This window comes from Aricia agestis, chromosome 10 (genome assembly GCF_905147365.1).
Source record: "Aricia agestis chromosome 10, ilAriAges1.1, whole genome shotgun sequence".
NCBI classification, from domain to species: domain Eukaryota; kingdom Metazoa; phylum Arthropoda; class Insecta; order Lepidoptera; family Lycaenidae; genus Aricia; species Aricia agestis.
In genome coordinates, this window is record NC_056415.1 from 5,653,551 (window position 1) to 5,666,786 (window position 13,236).

General features: G+C 32.7%; 4 protein-coding genes across 4 annotated transcripts; 2 read left to right on the forward strand and 2 right to left on the reverse strand.

Moving 5' to 3' along the window:
• Positions 1–518: 518 nt before the first annotated feature.
• LOC121731411 (peroxisome biogenesis factor 2) lies at positions 519–2,695 on the reverse strand. Its single transcript, XM_042120823.1, has 5 exons — positions 2,503–2,695; positions 2,265–2,342; positions 1,737–2,162; positions 1,239–1,460; positions 519–891 (listed from the first exon to the last, which is right to left on the reverse strand). Exons 1-5 carry the CDS (start codon positions 2,533–2,535, stop codon positions 799–801), a joined length of 852 nt encoding a protein of 283 aa, XP_041976757.1. The 5' UTR covers positions 2,536–2,695; the 3' UTR covers positions 519–798.
• A 238-nt stretch (positions 2,696–2,933) lies between these two features.
• Positions 2,934–4,603, forward strand: LOC121731410 (osteopetrosis-associated transmembrane protein 1). The gene is made up of 5 exons (XM_042120822.1): positions 2,934–3,095; positions 3,180–3,481; positions 3,723–3,949; positions 4,180–4,354; positions 4,510–4,603. The coding sequence occupies exons 1-5, from the start codon at positions 2,983–2,985 to the stop codon at positions 4,542–4,544; spliced, it is 852 nt and encodes a 283-aa protein (XP_041976756.1). The 5' UTR covers positions 2,934–2,982; the 3' UTR covers positions 4,545–4,603.
• LOC121731412 (chromatin modification-related protein MEAF6) lies at positions 4,265–6,054 on the reverse strand. Its single transcript, XM_042120824.1, has 4 exons — positions 5,804–6,054; positions 5,441–5,644; positions 5,333–5,369; positions 4,265–5,239 (listed from the first exon to the last, which is right to left on the reverse strand). The coding sequence occupies exons 1-4, from the start codon at positions 5,942–5,944 to the stop codon at positions 4,809–4,811; spliced, it is 813 nt and encodes a 270-aa protein (XP_041976758.1). The 5' UTR covers positions 5,945–6,054; the 3' UTR covers positions 4,265–4,808.
• Positions 6,055–8,024: 1,970 nt separating this feature from the next.
• Positions 8,025–11,707, forward strand: LOC121731418 (gonadal protein gdl). The gene is made up of 4 exons (XM_042120831.1): positions 8,025–8,198; positions 8,308–8,468; positions 8,776–8,909; positions 11,568–11,707. The coding sequence occupies exons 1-4, from the start codon at positions 8,107–8,109 to the stop codon at positions 11,700–11,702; spliced, it is 522 nt and encodes a 173-aa protein (XP_041976765.1). The 5' UTR covers positions 8,025–8,106; the 3' UTR covers positions 11,703–11,707.
• The last annotated feature ends 1,529 nt before the right edge of the window (positions 11,708–13,236 follow it).

A 13,236-nucleotide genomic window follows, 5' to 3' on the forward strand; every position in this document is an offset into this window, starting at 1 on the left:
CATGTCTAGTAGTAGCAGGCGCCTACTACTGTATCAAATATGTACTTACATAATACATATCACTGTAGTAAGAATTAAGTTACATATTTTTAAGATTAAATCGAAGTTAACATGGTGACTTTTATGCCAATGGTACAAATGGTAAGCAATCTTATCAAGACTATCCTCGTTAGGTTTGCAGTGAGTAAGAGTAAAAACTCTTTTAAAACCTTTTAAAATTATTTAAAGACACTTGCATAGATATATCAGTGCAACTGTTTCTGTACGTTAGCTTTTGCCACTGGTAGATAATTTCGTAAGATGGCGTATTGAGTGTTCTAAGCTCTCTATTTTCTGACTTAGTATGAATGTATTATGTAATATAAATTTATTTTTAATTTACAATTGGACTCGTTTCTATGATAAAAGACAAATACTTACGTAAAATATTTGTAACTTGTAAATACTATTCCTGTAACTTAATTATGTTTATTTCTAGAGTAACTAGATAGTAATTTGCTTTTAATAAAGTGCCAATCAAAAAAATATTGTCTTTTATTTTAAAATGCTTATAAAAATAGTAACAATTTGGTAACAATTATATAATAACAAACTTCCCACCTAAACTCTGTTCACTGGAGAGAGAAATTTTGAAGAAAGAACTAACGCTTCTTTTCTCTTTCTCTCGCGTACGAAACTAGTAGTAGTCGCGAGGAAATAAGTGGCAAAATAGTGCGCCGCGCAGGTGAAAGAAAAAATTAGCGTCAGGCATTTTTTTGTCTCTATCTGTATCACAAGTCAATAACCTCAACTCTACTATTAAACTATTGAACTTATTGTATAAGGACACACATCTTTGCCATTGAAGTAGCACTTTGGACACACAAAATCCGCATCAGCCATTTTGTTTGCCTGAAAATAAATTACAAATAAATTAGATCTTTTAGAACACCAGTAGAGTAACTTCAATTTAAAAACTTACAATACAATATCGAGATTATATAATTTTTCTAAATAAAATAATTAATTTCAATTACTTATTCAGCAAAGAACTTATCTTTAAATAATATATTGAATGTACTGTAACTTCTTGTTTCAATCATGTGTCATAGTTATTAACTTATTACACACTCATTGAACCCATCAATCCCCAAGCGGCAGCCGCCTGCTGCATAACAATTGAAAATCTATTGTGTCTGTGATACCCACGATGGAGATGCTATTAATGGTTCATAATAATTAATATTACATTAACTTACCATTAAACAATAATAGCAAAATACATGCGAGCAGCCCATAACATGAGGCAGGATAGGCCTCTTACTGCAGCAGGGGCACACTGTGTGTATGGTCATCACAGAAGAACCCGAAATAACAGATGATCGGGTATAACTCTTCCACCACATGTGTCTCAGTAGCTTTGTCACCTTTTGTCTCAATCCAAACATGTTGACTAGAGATAGTACTGTCCCAGTCAATTCCTAAAAGAAGATATAAACTTTAAAGAGATAAAGAAAGAGATAGGATACAATCCATACTAAAAGAAACTCTGCCTTACTGTGACATTCTAATTTCTAACCCAACAACCCCTAAACTGATTTAGATGAAATCTGATATATGGAGATACTTTAAGCACAGGGAAATTCTTATACTTATTATGTCGGCAAGATGTAGGATTTTCTGCATAAACAAACTTGCAGGTTAAACATTAAATTACAAATACATATTACAATGTTTATTACTTTTAAAAAACTTACAATAAGATTATGCCAAAGCAATTCTCTAGTCCAGGAAAAATCACTGAGATTTTCTCTTGTTATTCTATCAGCAGACAAATGGAGGCCAAGGATATAATCAATCAGCATAGGATACTTTCCACTTTGAATGAATCTGAGAAAATTCAGTATGTCACCAACTAACTGAACTTTTTCCACTCTGTTCAAAACATTTTGCACTTTGATATTTGAGGTGTAACTGTAGAGAGCTCTATCTTTTAAGTATCTTAATAGTACTGTATACACATAGTACCAATACAACTTGGAGGTTGTAAAGTTTTCTGTTTTGTATCTCATTGACAGCATTTGCTGACCAAATGTACACTTTTTGTTGTACATGGAGTATTTGAATATCCATGTTCTCAGCAATAATTCTAGCTCAGGTAAAACAGGCTGTAGCAATCCTGGCTGAAATTAAGAAAAAAAAATGTGAGAAAAATAGCTGATATAAGAAATATGAAATAAATAAAGGTGTTTATTAAAAGTGGCCTTGGTAAAAGTTATACATACCTCAAAATATTTGGTTGTTTGAAACAATAAATGTTTGAACAACTCCTCTAACTGATCATCTAAATGGATTGAATCGAGCTGAAAATGAAAAGGAAAATTGTTTGAAGTAAATGTCGGAAGACCGTAGGATTTTTAAACTATCGTTTTACTCGTAACAGATTTACGAGTAACGTTTATAATAAACAAGTACTACTAACATATTTGATATTATATATATTGTATATCAAAGAATTTTTACCTGAGTTACACGGGGTATGTAAGTAATCGACATGGTTAGGACTTAGGAATATTACAATTTCTTAAATTCCAGTTTCAAACTTTCAATTTCCCACACAAACGCACAACACAAACCAATAACTTATTCTTTGAAGTAATATCTTTAATTATTGTACATAATTAATTGAAGTAACATGAACCCTGTATGTAGTTCCCTGTTGGCTGTTCCAAAAATCAAATAAACACAGTTTCCTTTATTTATCATTTATCAGCTGATAAGAACCTTCTACGCCTTCTTTTTTATTTTGATAAAAAATTTAAAAACAATTTGATCGGACGTTAAGGTAATGGCGAAACGAATGAAGAGGATGAATTGATTTGACAGTTAATCAGTTGGTGAATTGTTGTCAAAATACTACAGCAAAATACAAAGCAAATTTAAACTAGTAATCTGTGATACAAAGCACTAGGCAAAAATTTCAATAACATAAAATTTTATAAAATGGTGTTCTTTGAAATGAAAAAGTTTAACGTGTTATTAGTACTACTTCTCTACGTTAAGTTTACCATTTGTGATATTAACTATAACCTGAATCTGATACAAAAAAATGATTTGTAAGTACCTTTTTGGTACCTTTATAACATTGTTTTTACACTTTTCGAAGCAGAATTCGAAGTTTCAACGGATTTCTTTTGCAGTGGCTATAACGGAGAGGCATATCTTAACCCTTATCCCAGAGAATGCTTTGAGATCTTAGAGGCTTTCGCTGCTCATGCCTCAAATTTTACATCATGCTCTATCTTACACGCGCGGCCAATAAGGCTGTGTGAGAAGTGTGTAGACAACTATATACACTTCCATGCTAAGTATCAAGAACTGTTGAAAACAGTTATCAATGGCACGTCTTGTGGCTCTCTGTTTATGGCACAAGACAGACTCAACACAATCAAACAGCAACATGACAGTTTACTTACCATTTGGGACGGAGGACATTGTAACAGTATGTACCTATAACATAGCAATCTCATGTTTATTTTTAACTAACTTCAAAAAAGCAGGTATCAATTTAACAGATATGTATGTAATATTTCCAGACCTGCCTAGTTTCATAAGCATTCAGGCTATGACTTAAATTATAATAAGAATAAAAAAGTTATATGGGGATCTTTCATTTTTTATAAAATAAGACAAAAGCTTTTTTTACATTATTTATTTCACTAATAAAAGTTTATTCTATACAGCATGTTTTGACTGGGGAACAAATGGACCTGAGCTTAAAAATGACACCAAGAACTTTATAAAAAAGTTTAACAACACTATGGAGTGTATCATCAGCAATTTGGGTCCGGAGGATGACATAGTGTGTGAAAAATGTATGAGCACTTATATTGATCTCGATGAATTTTACAAAAGCCTTAGCGAAGATTCTATTGGGGTTGACAGTGTATGCATGGATATTGTTGATTCTGTAAGTGATTACTACTACTGAGCTTATTTCTAATTGTCTACCTAATCTTTTTTAAACTATTGTAATTAATATCAACACCAAAATACATACAGAAGTTATAATTCTTATCTGTCAAGTCACTATTGTACCATTATATCACTATAAAACATAATATTATGTATAGTCACGGTTTTTTTACAGATGTTTAATTTTTACTAATTTACTTAGTTTTATTATAACTACCATTACAGATGAATACAACAAGATCTATATGGAGTAAGACTTTGAAGTGCTGTGGACTACGAAAGTCGCCAGAAATATTTTTCTTATGCTGTACTGGAATAATTTCAAGTTTACCATTGATATTTTATTTGGCAGTAAGATTTTGTAGACCTGTTGGAGGTTTACAAGTTACAGTACTCAAAGGTATGTACAATAGCCTTATAATCGTAATAAAATAAATATACTATAAAATGGCTTAACCCATCAAGCTCACCAGTGAGCAAGACACAATAGATTTCCAAGAATCCACAATCGAAGGATTGATATAATTTTGTAATTAAAAATTACCATTGTTTCAGATTCAAGATTCAAACAGTACTTCTCTGAAAACTAGTTAAGTTTAAGGACATTTTCTAGAAGTGACAGATTATTATTAATGTAAAATTATGTATTTAAATGTATTTAATTATTAAGTGACTTACAAATGTGATAAAATTAATATCCTTTTAGAATTGTTAGGTTAAAAAGTGTTGTCATCAAATTTTTATTTAACATTATTATTATTTTACTGCATTATTAAAGGCTAGCTAAATCCAAATAAGAAATATTATAAAAATTGAATCTCTTGCAGTTTAATTAATCTCCTACACTCATTTGTTTACCGGTGCCTTGCTTTTTTGTTGTTGCTTTTCTTTACGCTACCACTACTACTACTAGATAGCTTATGTTTCAGAGAGTTTGGTGTAGAGTCTCCCTTAGTTAACATGCTGAGATCCTTGTCTTTCGGAGTGCCAGGACGACTGTCTAGTCCGACTGCAGCTAACATTTTTGTGTCACTTGGATAGCTTTTTTGATGAACGATACCAGATGTATTCATTTTTGGTGTAACATTTTGTTTAGCCAGCAATGTGCTCATAGTTTTTTCGATACCACCATTAGTATGTTGTTTACCAGATGGTTTAGAGGCGATGCTTTCTGTAGAGCCATGTATGGTTGTATGATTCAAGCTTCCAATTGCCATATTGCTGCTCAGTTGGGTGTCTGATGAATCTTCATTAGTCTGCGACTCGGTTTCACTATTTCTTTCATCTGTGAAAAGTAATAATTATTTATAGCAACAAATATTAATATTAAAGACATGGAAGTAAATACTTATAAATTAAGTCCAGAATAGTAACTTACTTTTTGGGTCAGCTGGATCAACCAGTCCACTTACAGCCTGAAATAAGCAATTTTCAATGTTAAACAATATCCAAATTTATATTTGGTTATTATTAGCAAAACACTCACAGCAATAGAAGTAATGGATGATTTTGAAAACAATCTCTCAGCCTCCTTGAATTTTCTATTTCTTTTGTCTGCTTTAGAGTTTGTACTTTTGTTGGTAGTCAAATACCGATCCCAACCTCTTATGATGTTACCATACAACTGTGTGTCTTCCAAATATGAACCCTCAAAGGCATAGATTTGCTTTTCCAGACTAGCTAGAGTTTCCTAAAATAAAACATTTGCATCAGATGGGATTTAATGTCTACCTAAATTACATTTCAAAAGTATGATTTTGTTTACATAATGTATGTTTTATTAGCATCAATGTTTGTAAAGGAACAACAACGTATAAGTATTCATAAAGCAAAAGGAGTTTTAATTTACAGCCACTTCAGCCTTCCGTTTAACGAGCTCTGCTAATTCTGCTCTAGTGTCTGCCACAGAAGATTGTTTGGTAGCCATATTGCCTTTCTTGACTTGTGCGCTTTGAGACTCGCTCGCGGGGCTTTGAGGTGAAACGACCATTTTGAGCCTGATTTATACTTTAATCAATTGTGTTTATCTAAAATTATGTTTTTCGCAAGAAGTAACAAATTTATTTTAGTGGTTTTCCACAAATTCTAAATAAATTATTTGCAGTGTTGAATGCACAGATTACTAGTATATATTTGTAGATGTTGACGAATGACGAGTTGACGACCACAGATTACTAGTATATATTTTTGACAACACTCAGAGTCAGGGCAAATGACATTGACAAATGACAATTATGGTCAATTCTGAAATAACGACTTATCCATAGATAAAGTACCTATTATAGTATAGAATGTAGCCCGTCATCGTGTGGCCATTTGTGCTTATTTTCATACAAGTATTTAGTGTGCGTTTATTTTCTTGAATATTTCTATTTGTCGATTTAGATAAGATAGATAAGTGCAAGGAAAGTGTATAATTATTTAATTATTTGTCGATTATTTCGAAGCACATAATGATACAGGAAAGAAAGTCATTTAGTTCATGATATCGATAAACTAATAGTTCTAGTAATGAGAATCCGTAAACATCCGTAAAGAGCTATGCAATTTTTGTAGCCAAATTATTAATTGATGTGACATTTTCAGCACTATTGCCTTCATATATCATTATAATCAGGGATTATAAAACTTATAAATTATCTTTTTATCTTACAAAAATACCGAATACGGAACCACAAAACTCAACAATATCTAGCATTAAATGTTCACTAAAAACCTTTATTAACACTTTTATTACTTGAAATATACAGACCGACTCCTTTGTTATGTCCTAGTAAGTCGAACATAACATTACACGCTTTTGACGCTTATACACCGATATAAGGCTCTCTCCAGTTTATAGTACCTCAATGGACTTAATTTAAAATTTGGATGTTTCCGCATCCTATCGGCCCACCCAGGGCAGTTCAGACTTCAGGTGCCGAAAACGATATAATATGACATATAGTCTGTCAAAAAAGTCATGAAATTAAAAAGTGGCAACATCGTAGAGTCATCCCTTTCAAAAGTTTCAAATCAATCTAGCTAAGAAACTACGGAACCCTAAAAAGGGATGACACTACGACGCGATGTTGCCATCTGTTTCCTTATTCATTGTGTTGCCACTTTTTAATTTCATGACTTTTTTGACAGACTGTACATGATACGGTTTGCTACAGCTCTAGAGAAGTGAAAAAGACTGATGGAATAGTGTCATTTGTCAAGAATGTCAAGTTTCCTACTTCTGTAAATATACCACTTGCTTCCAATGATAAATATGCATACATATAATTGTTTATCTAATTGCTTAACATTAAATAATATTAATATTTAGAAGAAGTTATATTTTATTTAGTTTATTGTAGAATTTAATTTACCAAAATACCACACTGTTTTAATTAACTTTATTTCTTCCAAATTCCGTTATTTTTATATTCCTTCCGCCGTTCCTTACCTTTTTACCTTGTCTGTGGCACAACATACGCCATAGACATAATATAACGCTATATTATGTCTATGACATACGCCCTTAGAGTATACATTAGCAAGCTATAGAGCGCGCGCATCGCTCGTTCCCCGTTGTGCCGATCGTAAGCAGAAGTTCTATAGATACTTGTCAAACGTATAACGCAAGTCTAGTGATGTTCCATGCGCCATCGTTTGACGCTTATAGGAAAATATGTTCACACTCGTGCTTACAGTTCATACCTTGTTAGAAGCACTCTATAGCTTGCTATAATGTATACTCTATGCATACGCCATAGACATAATGACATACGCATCCTTTGTGTCAAGTTGCCAAAATAGAAGAAAAAGAAGAAAGAAAGAAAGAATGTCAAGTGTCAACTGTCATCTTTGTTTTCAATTTTCATCGAAAATCTAATTTTATTTGTTTACCTAATTGTTTGAAATTTTACTTTATTTTATACAAGATTATTTATCTTGAAACTCTTACTAATCAAATCCGAAAATGTTTGGGCTTAGACGATAACTTTAACCCATCGATCGTGGAATAACGAGACACAATAGCTTATCTACTGTTATCGCGGCCGGACGCGGCCGCTTAGGGCTTCATGAATAGCAAAAAAAACATTCAAAACATATTTTAATTAATGGGTTAGGTTAGAGTTAAGAGTTAAGACTACTTATCACAAACTTTTCCGATTTCTAATTATGGAAGAAGCAAATTCAACACCTGAAGCGTTGCAAAGGAAGCTTTACTTCCTCCTGGAGCAATTACAAGTCATGGCAAGAGAATTGCCACCGTTAGTACACTAATTTTATGTTGCACTATAATATGTAGTCACTTAAATAACATTCGACTTATATTTATTCAAATAATTTACTTCGATAACTCAACTTTTAAAATTTCAGAAAATACCAAATGAGAGTACCAATAGAACTCCTGTCGGGACTCGCAAATTGCCTCCTAAATGAGACTGTGTTTGAAATAGTAAAAGGTCTAATGGAAATACAGCATGTCACAGAAAAACATTTATTCCAGCAGCGGCTTCATATCATAAACAAACATACATGTAAGTTTGAATCTTTGTACATGATCAACTTTTTTTTTTCACATAATCATGCAATCAGTCTTTGCGACTATGCAGGTATAGAGCATCATGGCAGATGGAGATTGTTCCCCATTGGGCACATCTCTTTATTGATTATTTTGAATATTAATCCAGTGTCTAAGTCCAGAATATTTTGCCTTTGAAGATGGTTATTAGTGTCTCTGTGTTGGAGCGTTTGAACCAGCTGGTTTGGGTGGTTTTTTAGCCTAACTAATTAATGATTAAAGAAATAGCCTCAAAAAATAAGCCTATAAAATTATAATTTTAGTGGAAATAAGGGACATGATAAATAGTACACCTAGCCCTGAGCAGCAAGAAGTTAAAAGAAATATTTTGTTAAGGAGACAAAAGGAAGAGCTTAAACAGACTGATATGAAGTTAGTAATACAATTGGACCAAAAAGTAAGATAAAGTTACATTAAAAGCTCTTAAATATGTAGTACTATCAGAGAAGTTGATTCCTATGCAGATGGGGGACCTACGTAGTTTGGTCGTGTTATGTCAAACCCAGCCAACAGATCACAATTAACCGCCGCCGAGCTGAAAATCAATTGTCGTGCCTGTAGCGCCAGCACCATAAATCGAAAAATTTATACCTGCAACAAATAGTGATGTGCGATACTTATCTTTTTCGATGTCGATAATTTATTTCTTAATTTATAATTTATATAAAGTATAAACTGATATCTAGTATTTGAATCCATAATGTTGTTAGTAAATATACAACGCTGGCAAAAACATTAGATAAAAACAGCTTGAATAGTGAAGTAACATAATTCCCGATATTTGTTATTACATTTCAAATAATATTAATTTCATAGTTTCCACGGATTAAATAATTGAGTTGTTTAAATATATAACCTACTACAAATATAGATTTTCAATAGTAGATCGATATCCCATCCCCTTTACACGCATACAATTTCATCTAAATGTCGTAGCTGACAGACAGATAGGAAAGCGTTACTTTATAATTTATTGAAATTTTATTTCTAATTTAAGTATCCACTACAATCACATTTATCGATAGCATCATCATAAACACAACACTAGTAGAATATTCTAGAAGGCGACACTCGCTTATGACGTCAGAAGCGGTCGTCTTTTTCCGACCGTGGCGAAGGGTGTGCTGACAACATTCGTTTCTAAACATGCAGGCTAGGGATGGGAATCGTCTATTCAATCACTGAAATTTTTATACTATACTAGATGTCCCGCGCGGCTTCGCCCGCGTAAATTAGAAATTTTACAGAATCCGTAGGTACATTTTCCCATAAAAAATATTTCCCCCGTTTTTCCCACATTTTCCTGAGTTTCTTCTGTCGTATTAGTCTTAGAGTAATAATATAATATAACCTTCTCGATAAATGATGAGTCTTACTCGATAAATGATCTATCTAACACTGAGATAAGTTTTTAAATCGGACCTGTAGTTTCTGAGATTGACGCGTTCAAGCAAACATACTCTTCAGGTTTATAATATTAGGTAGATATAGATTTTTTTTAATTATCGCTTGACAAACTCGAGTCTCGATCTAAAAGACTATGAAATGGTATAATATGGTAGTGATGATGATGATGATGATGATGAAGAATGTAATTTGCATAGCATATGCTTTCTGTTCTTAAAACAACGCCGAAACTCCCAAACTTGTATCTATAAAGAATCAGGAATTCTCTCAGCACCTTCCGAACCACGGTATACCAGGTATATCTCGGTGCAAAATCTTACTTGTTGGTAGCATATGCTTAGAATACTTCTCACGAAACCGAAGTCACCATATGTTTCCCTATAAGTTTTGAGGAGTTCCCTCGATTACTTATGGATCCTTCATCAGATCACCACTTTTCTGAATATAATACCAAATTGGGATATATACCAAAAGAAAAATTTTGAAAATCGGTTAACAAACGGCGGAGTAATCGTTGAATATAAGAAAACGAACATAACACCTCCCCCATTTTGAAAGTCGGTTAAAATTGTAGCCTATGTGTTATTTATTTAATATTTTAATCAGCACATGAATTGAATAACAAATTTTTTTTCAAATTAATCGTAGCACCATCTGTCAGGACAAACTAAAATTGAAATAGAATAATATTGAATGCCATGATAGCGCCGTCCGCCGGATCTAATGTAAAACATTCCAAAATCAACAACTCCTTATAAATAAGAAATTAATTGAAAAAACATTTTCCAGTAGACCAAACTGTAAATCTAAACCATTCTCGAATCTCCACGAACACACACAAAAAATTTCATCAAAATTGGTCCAGTCGTTTAGGAGGAGTTCAGTCACATACACACGCACACAAGAAATATATATATTAAGATTTATTATAAATTAAGTAAAACAAACACGTTTATTGGTTCAGTAACCATTGCTTTGTTTTATGATAAATTATCTTTGATATTGAATTATCTAGATTTTTGTATCAGTAAATCATTGCTTATGTCCCGTCCCTACTTTCGGATTTTTCCGATTGGGGCGTTGGACATCAATACAATTTTCTAAGAATATTTTCGGTAATTTATTTAACTTAAGACATTATTTTTAGGACTTCTAATTAAGAACTAAAGTGTAATCAATTGTTAATGATTACTTCGTTAACTATTTACCAAGTATAAACATTTTGCGACCGCCCGGTGCAAACGAAGACGTCACGCTCCTGCAGTCCCCTCGTGACCACGGCCGTTGCAACTTGCAACACGGCCGAAACGTCGAGAAAAAGTATGTACTCGTAGTAGCATTACTACTTAAATAAGTCGCGTTAAGTTCCGATTAAAAAGTTTCATTAAGTATAAACATTGTTTAAATAAAATACAGTACTATCAAACAAAAAAGGCAGATTAACCGAGTAGTGGTACTGGTCGTAAATATCCGACCTTGGCGAAATGGGCACGAAAATATTTGTCGGATTATTCCGACCTTGGCGGCTAAAGGGTTAATATTGAATTGTGGCGACCAACCAAGTGACGTTGGCCTGTCAACTGCCTAGGAATCAATTTCCTTGATGGTATATAATAGTAAATTTTATTAACATCATATTTTTTTGTAGGTAAGTGATCAGCAGGACACCTTAGAAAAGGCTGGAGTACCAGGATTTTTTGTCACTAGCAAACCAATAGAAGTCAAAGTTCAAATGTATCTGCTCGACTTTATACTTAGGCTTAGTAAAATGAATATACCTTGAGTGGCGATTTGACTTTCTATTAGAATAATATTGAATGGTGCAACCCTACTTCCATGATTGCCAACAAAAATTGAAGAAGAGGTTAATATATTATGTATAATTTACCTATGTATAATAATTTATGTGAATTTTTCACTTTATAAACTAACTTTTTGTATCTTTTGAAGTATCTTGGAGGTTACAGGAATAAATAAAAAATTAAAGTATGCAAAGGATTTAATAAAAATGTTAATACAATAACAAGTATAAACAAACATCACCAACCAACATTTAATTTAATACAAAACAACAACCAAACTGTGTGCATTGCAACATAATACTTGGGAACTCAACTTGCTATAGAGCCTCCTTCTGAAAAATTAGGAAGTAAAAATAGAATTTCAAAAGCAAAGTTCTTGAAATGAAATTTGGAAAAGAATGCTGTGTTTCTGGTGTTCTTAATATTATCTTTTTAAAGTAAGCTAAAATTATGCCAATTATGCATAAAGCTAATTACAAATAATATCTACCAATAATAGTTTATTTATAGAACCTATACCTACGAATAATAAAAACTAAGGAAACGTAACTCCCATACTTTTTTTTTTTTATGAAATAAGGGGGCAAACGAGCAAACGGGTCACCTGATGGAAAGCAACTTCCGTCGCCCATGGACACTCGCAGCATCAGAAGAGCTGCAAGTGCGTTGCCGGCCTTTTAAGAGGGAATAGGGTAATAGGGGAGGGTAGGGAAGGGAAGGGAATAGTTGAGGGTAGGGAAGGGAATAGGGTAGGGGTTAGGGGATTGGGCCTCCGGTAAACTCACTCACTCGGCGAAACACAGCGCAAGCGCTGTTTCACGCCGGTTTTCTGTGAGAACGTGGTATCTATCCGGTCGGTGGCATGGCTCTCCCACGTATAAAATACTATAACCGTTTTAAATTTGGTTCCTTTCGAACTGTCATGTAACGTCAGCCTGATACCGCTGAAGGCCACCTAAATATTGCAAATGTATTGAAAATGTGTACCTAGGTATACATTTTTGACAAGTATCGTAGAACATGTTTTTCAATGGAGTTACTTTTCCTTAGTTTTTATTACTCATAGACCTATACACATATTTTGTTGTTCATAAATATTAAATACTGTTTTATGTATTTTAAATATGAGCTTCATAAGTATCACACAAAACATTGTACACAACTTATATTATTTTGTGCATAGTTAAAAATAAATTTGTCACATCAAAATCTCAAAAATTTTGGGGTTTAACATGAATGATACAAAATATTTGTTACAGAGTATATACAGGTCACAATCAGAACAACTATTATTAAGACAAAGTAACCTTCACCTTTGTAATACTAGAGTTCTATATCAAATATAAAAATACTTTGTAGTTTTAGATAGGTACAAATATAAAAACTAAATTGTATAGATACAAAATAAACACTAGAAAATACCACTTGTATAGACCAATTGTATAGATACAAAATAAACACTAGAAGAGACTTTAAATTAATGACAATATTGTTATGTAATATTTTTCTTCAGAC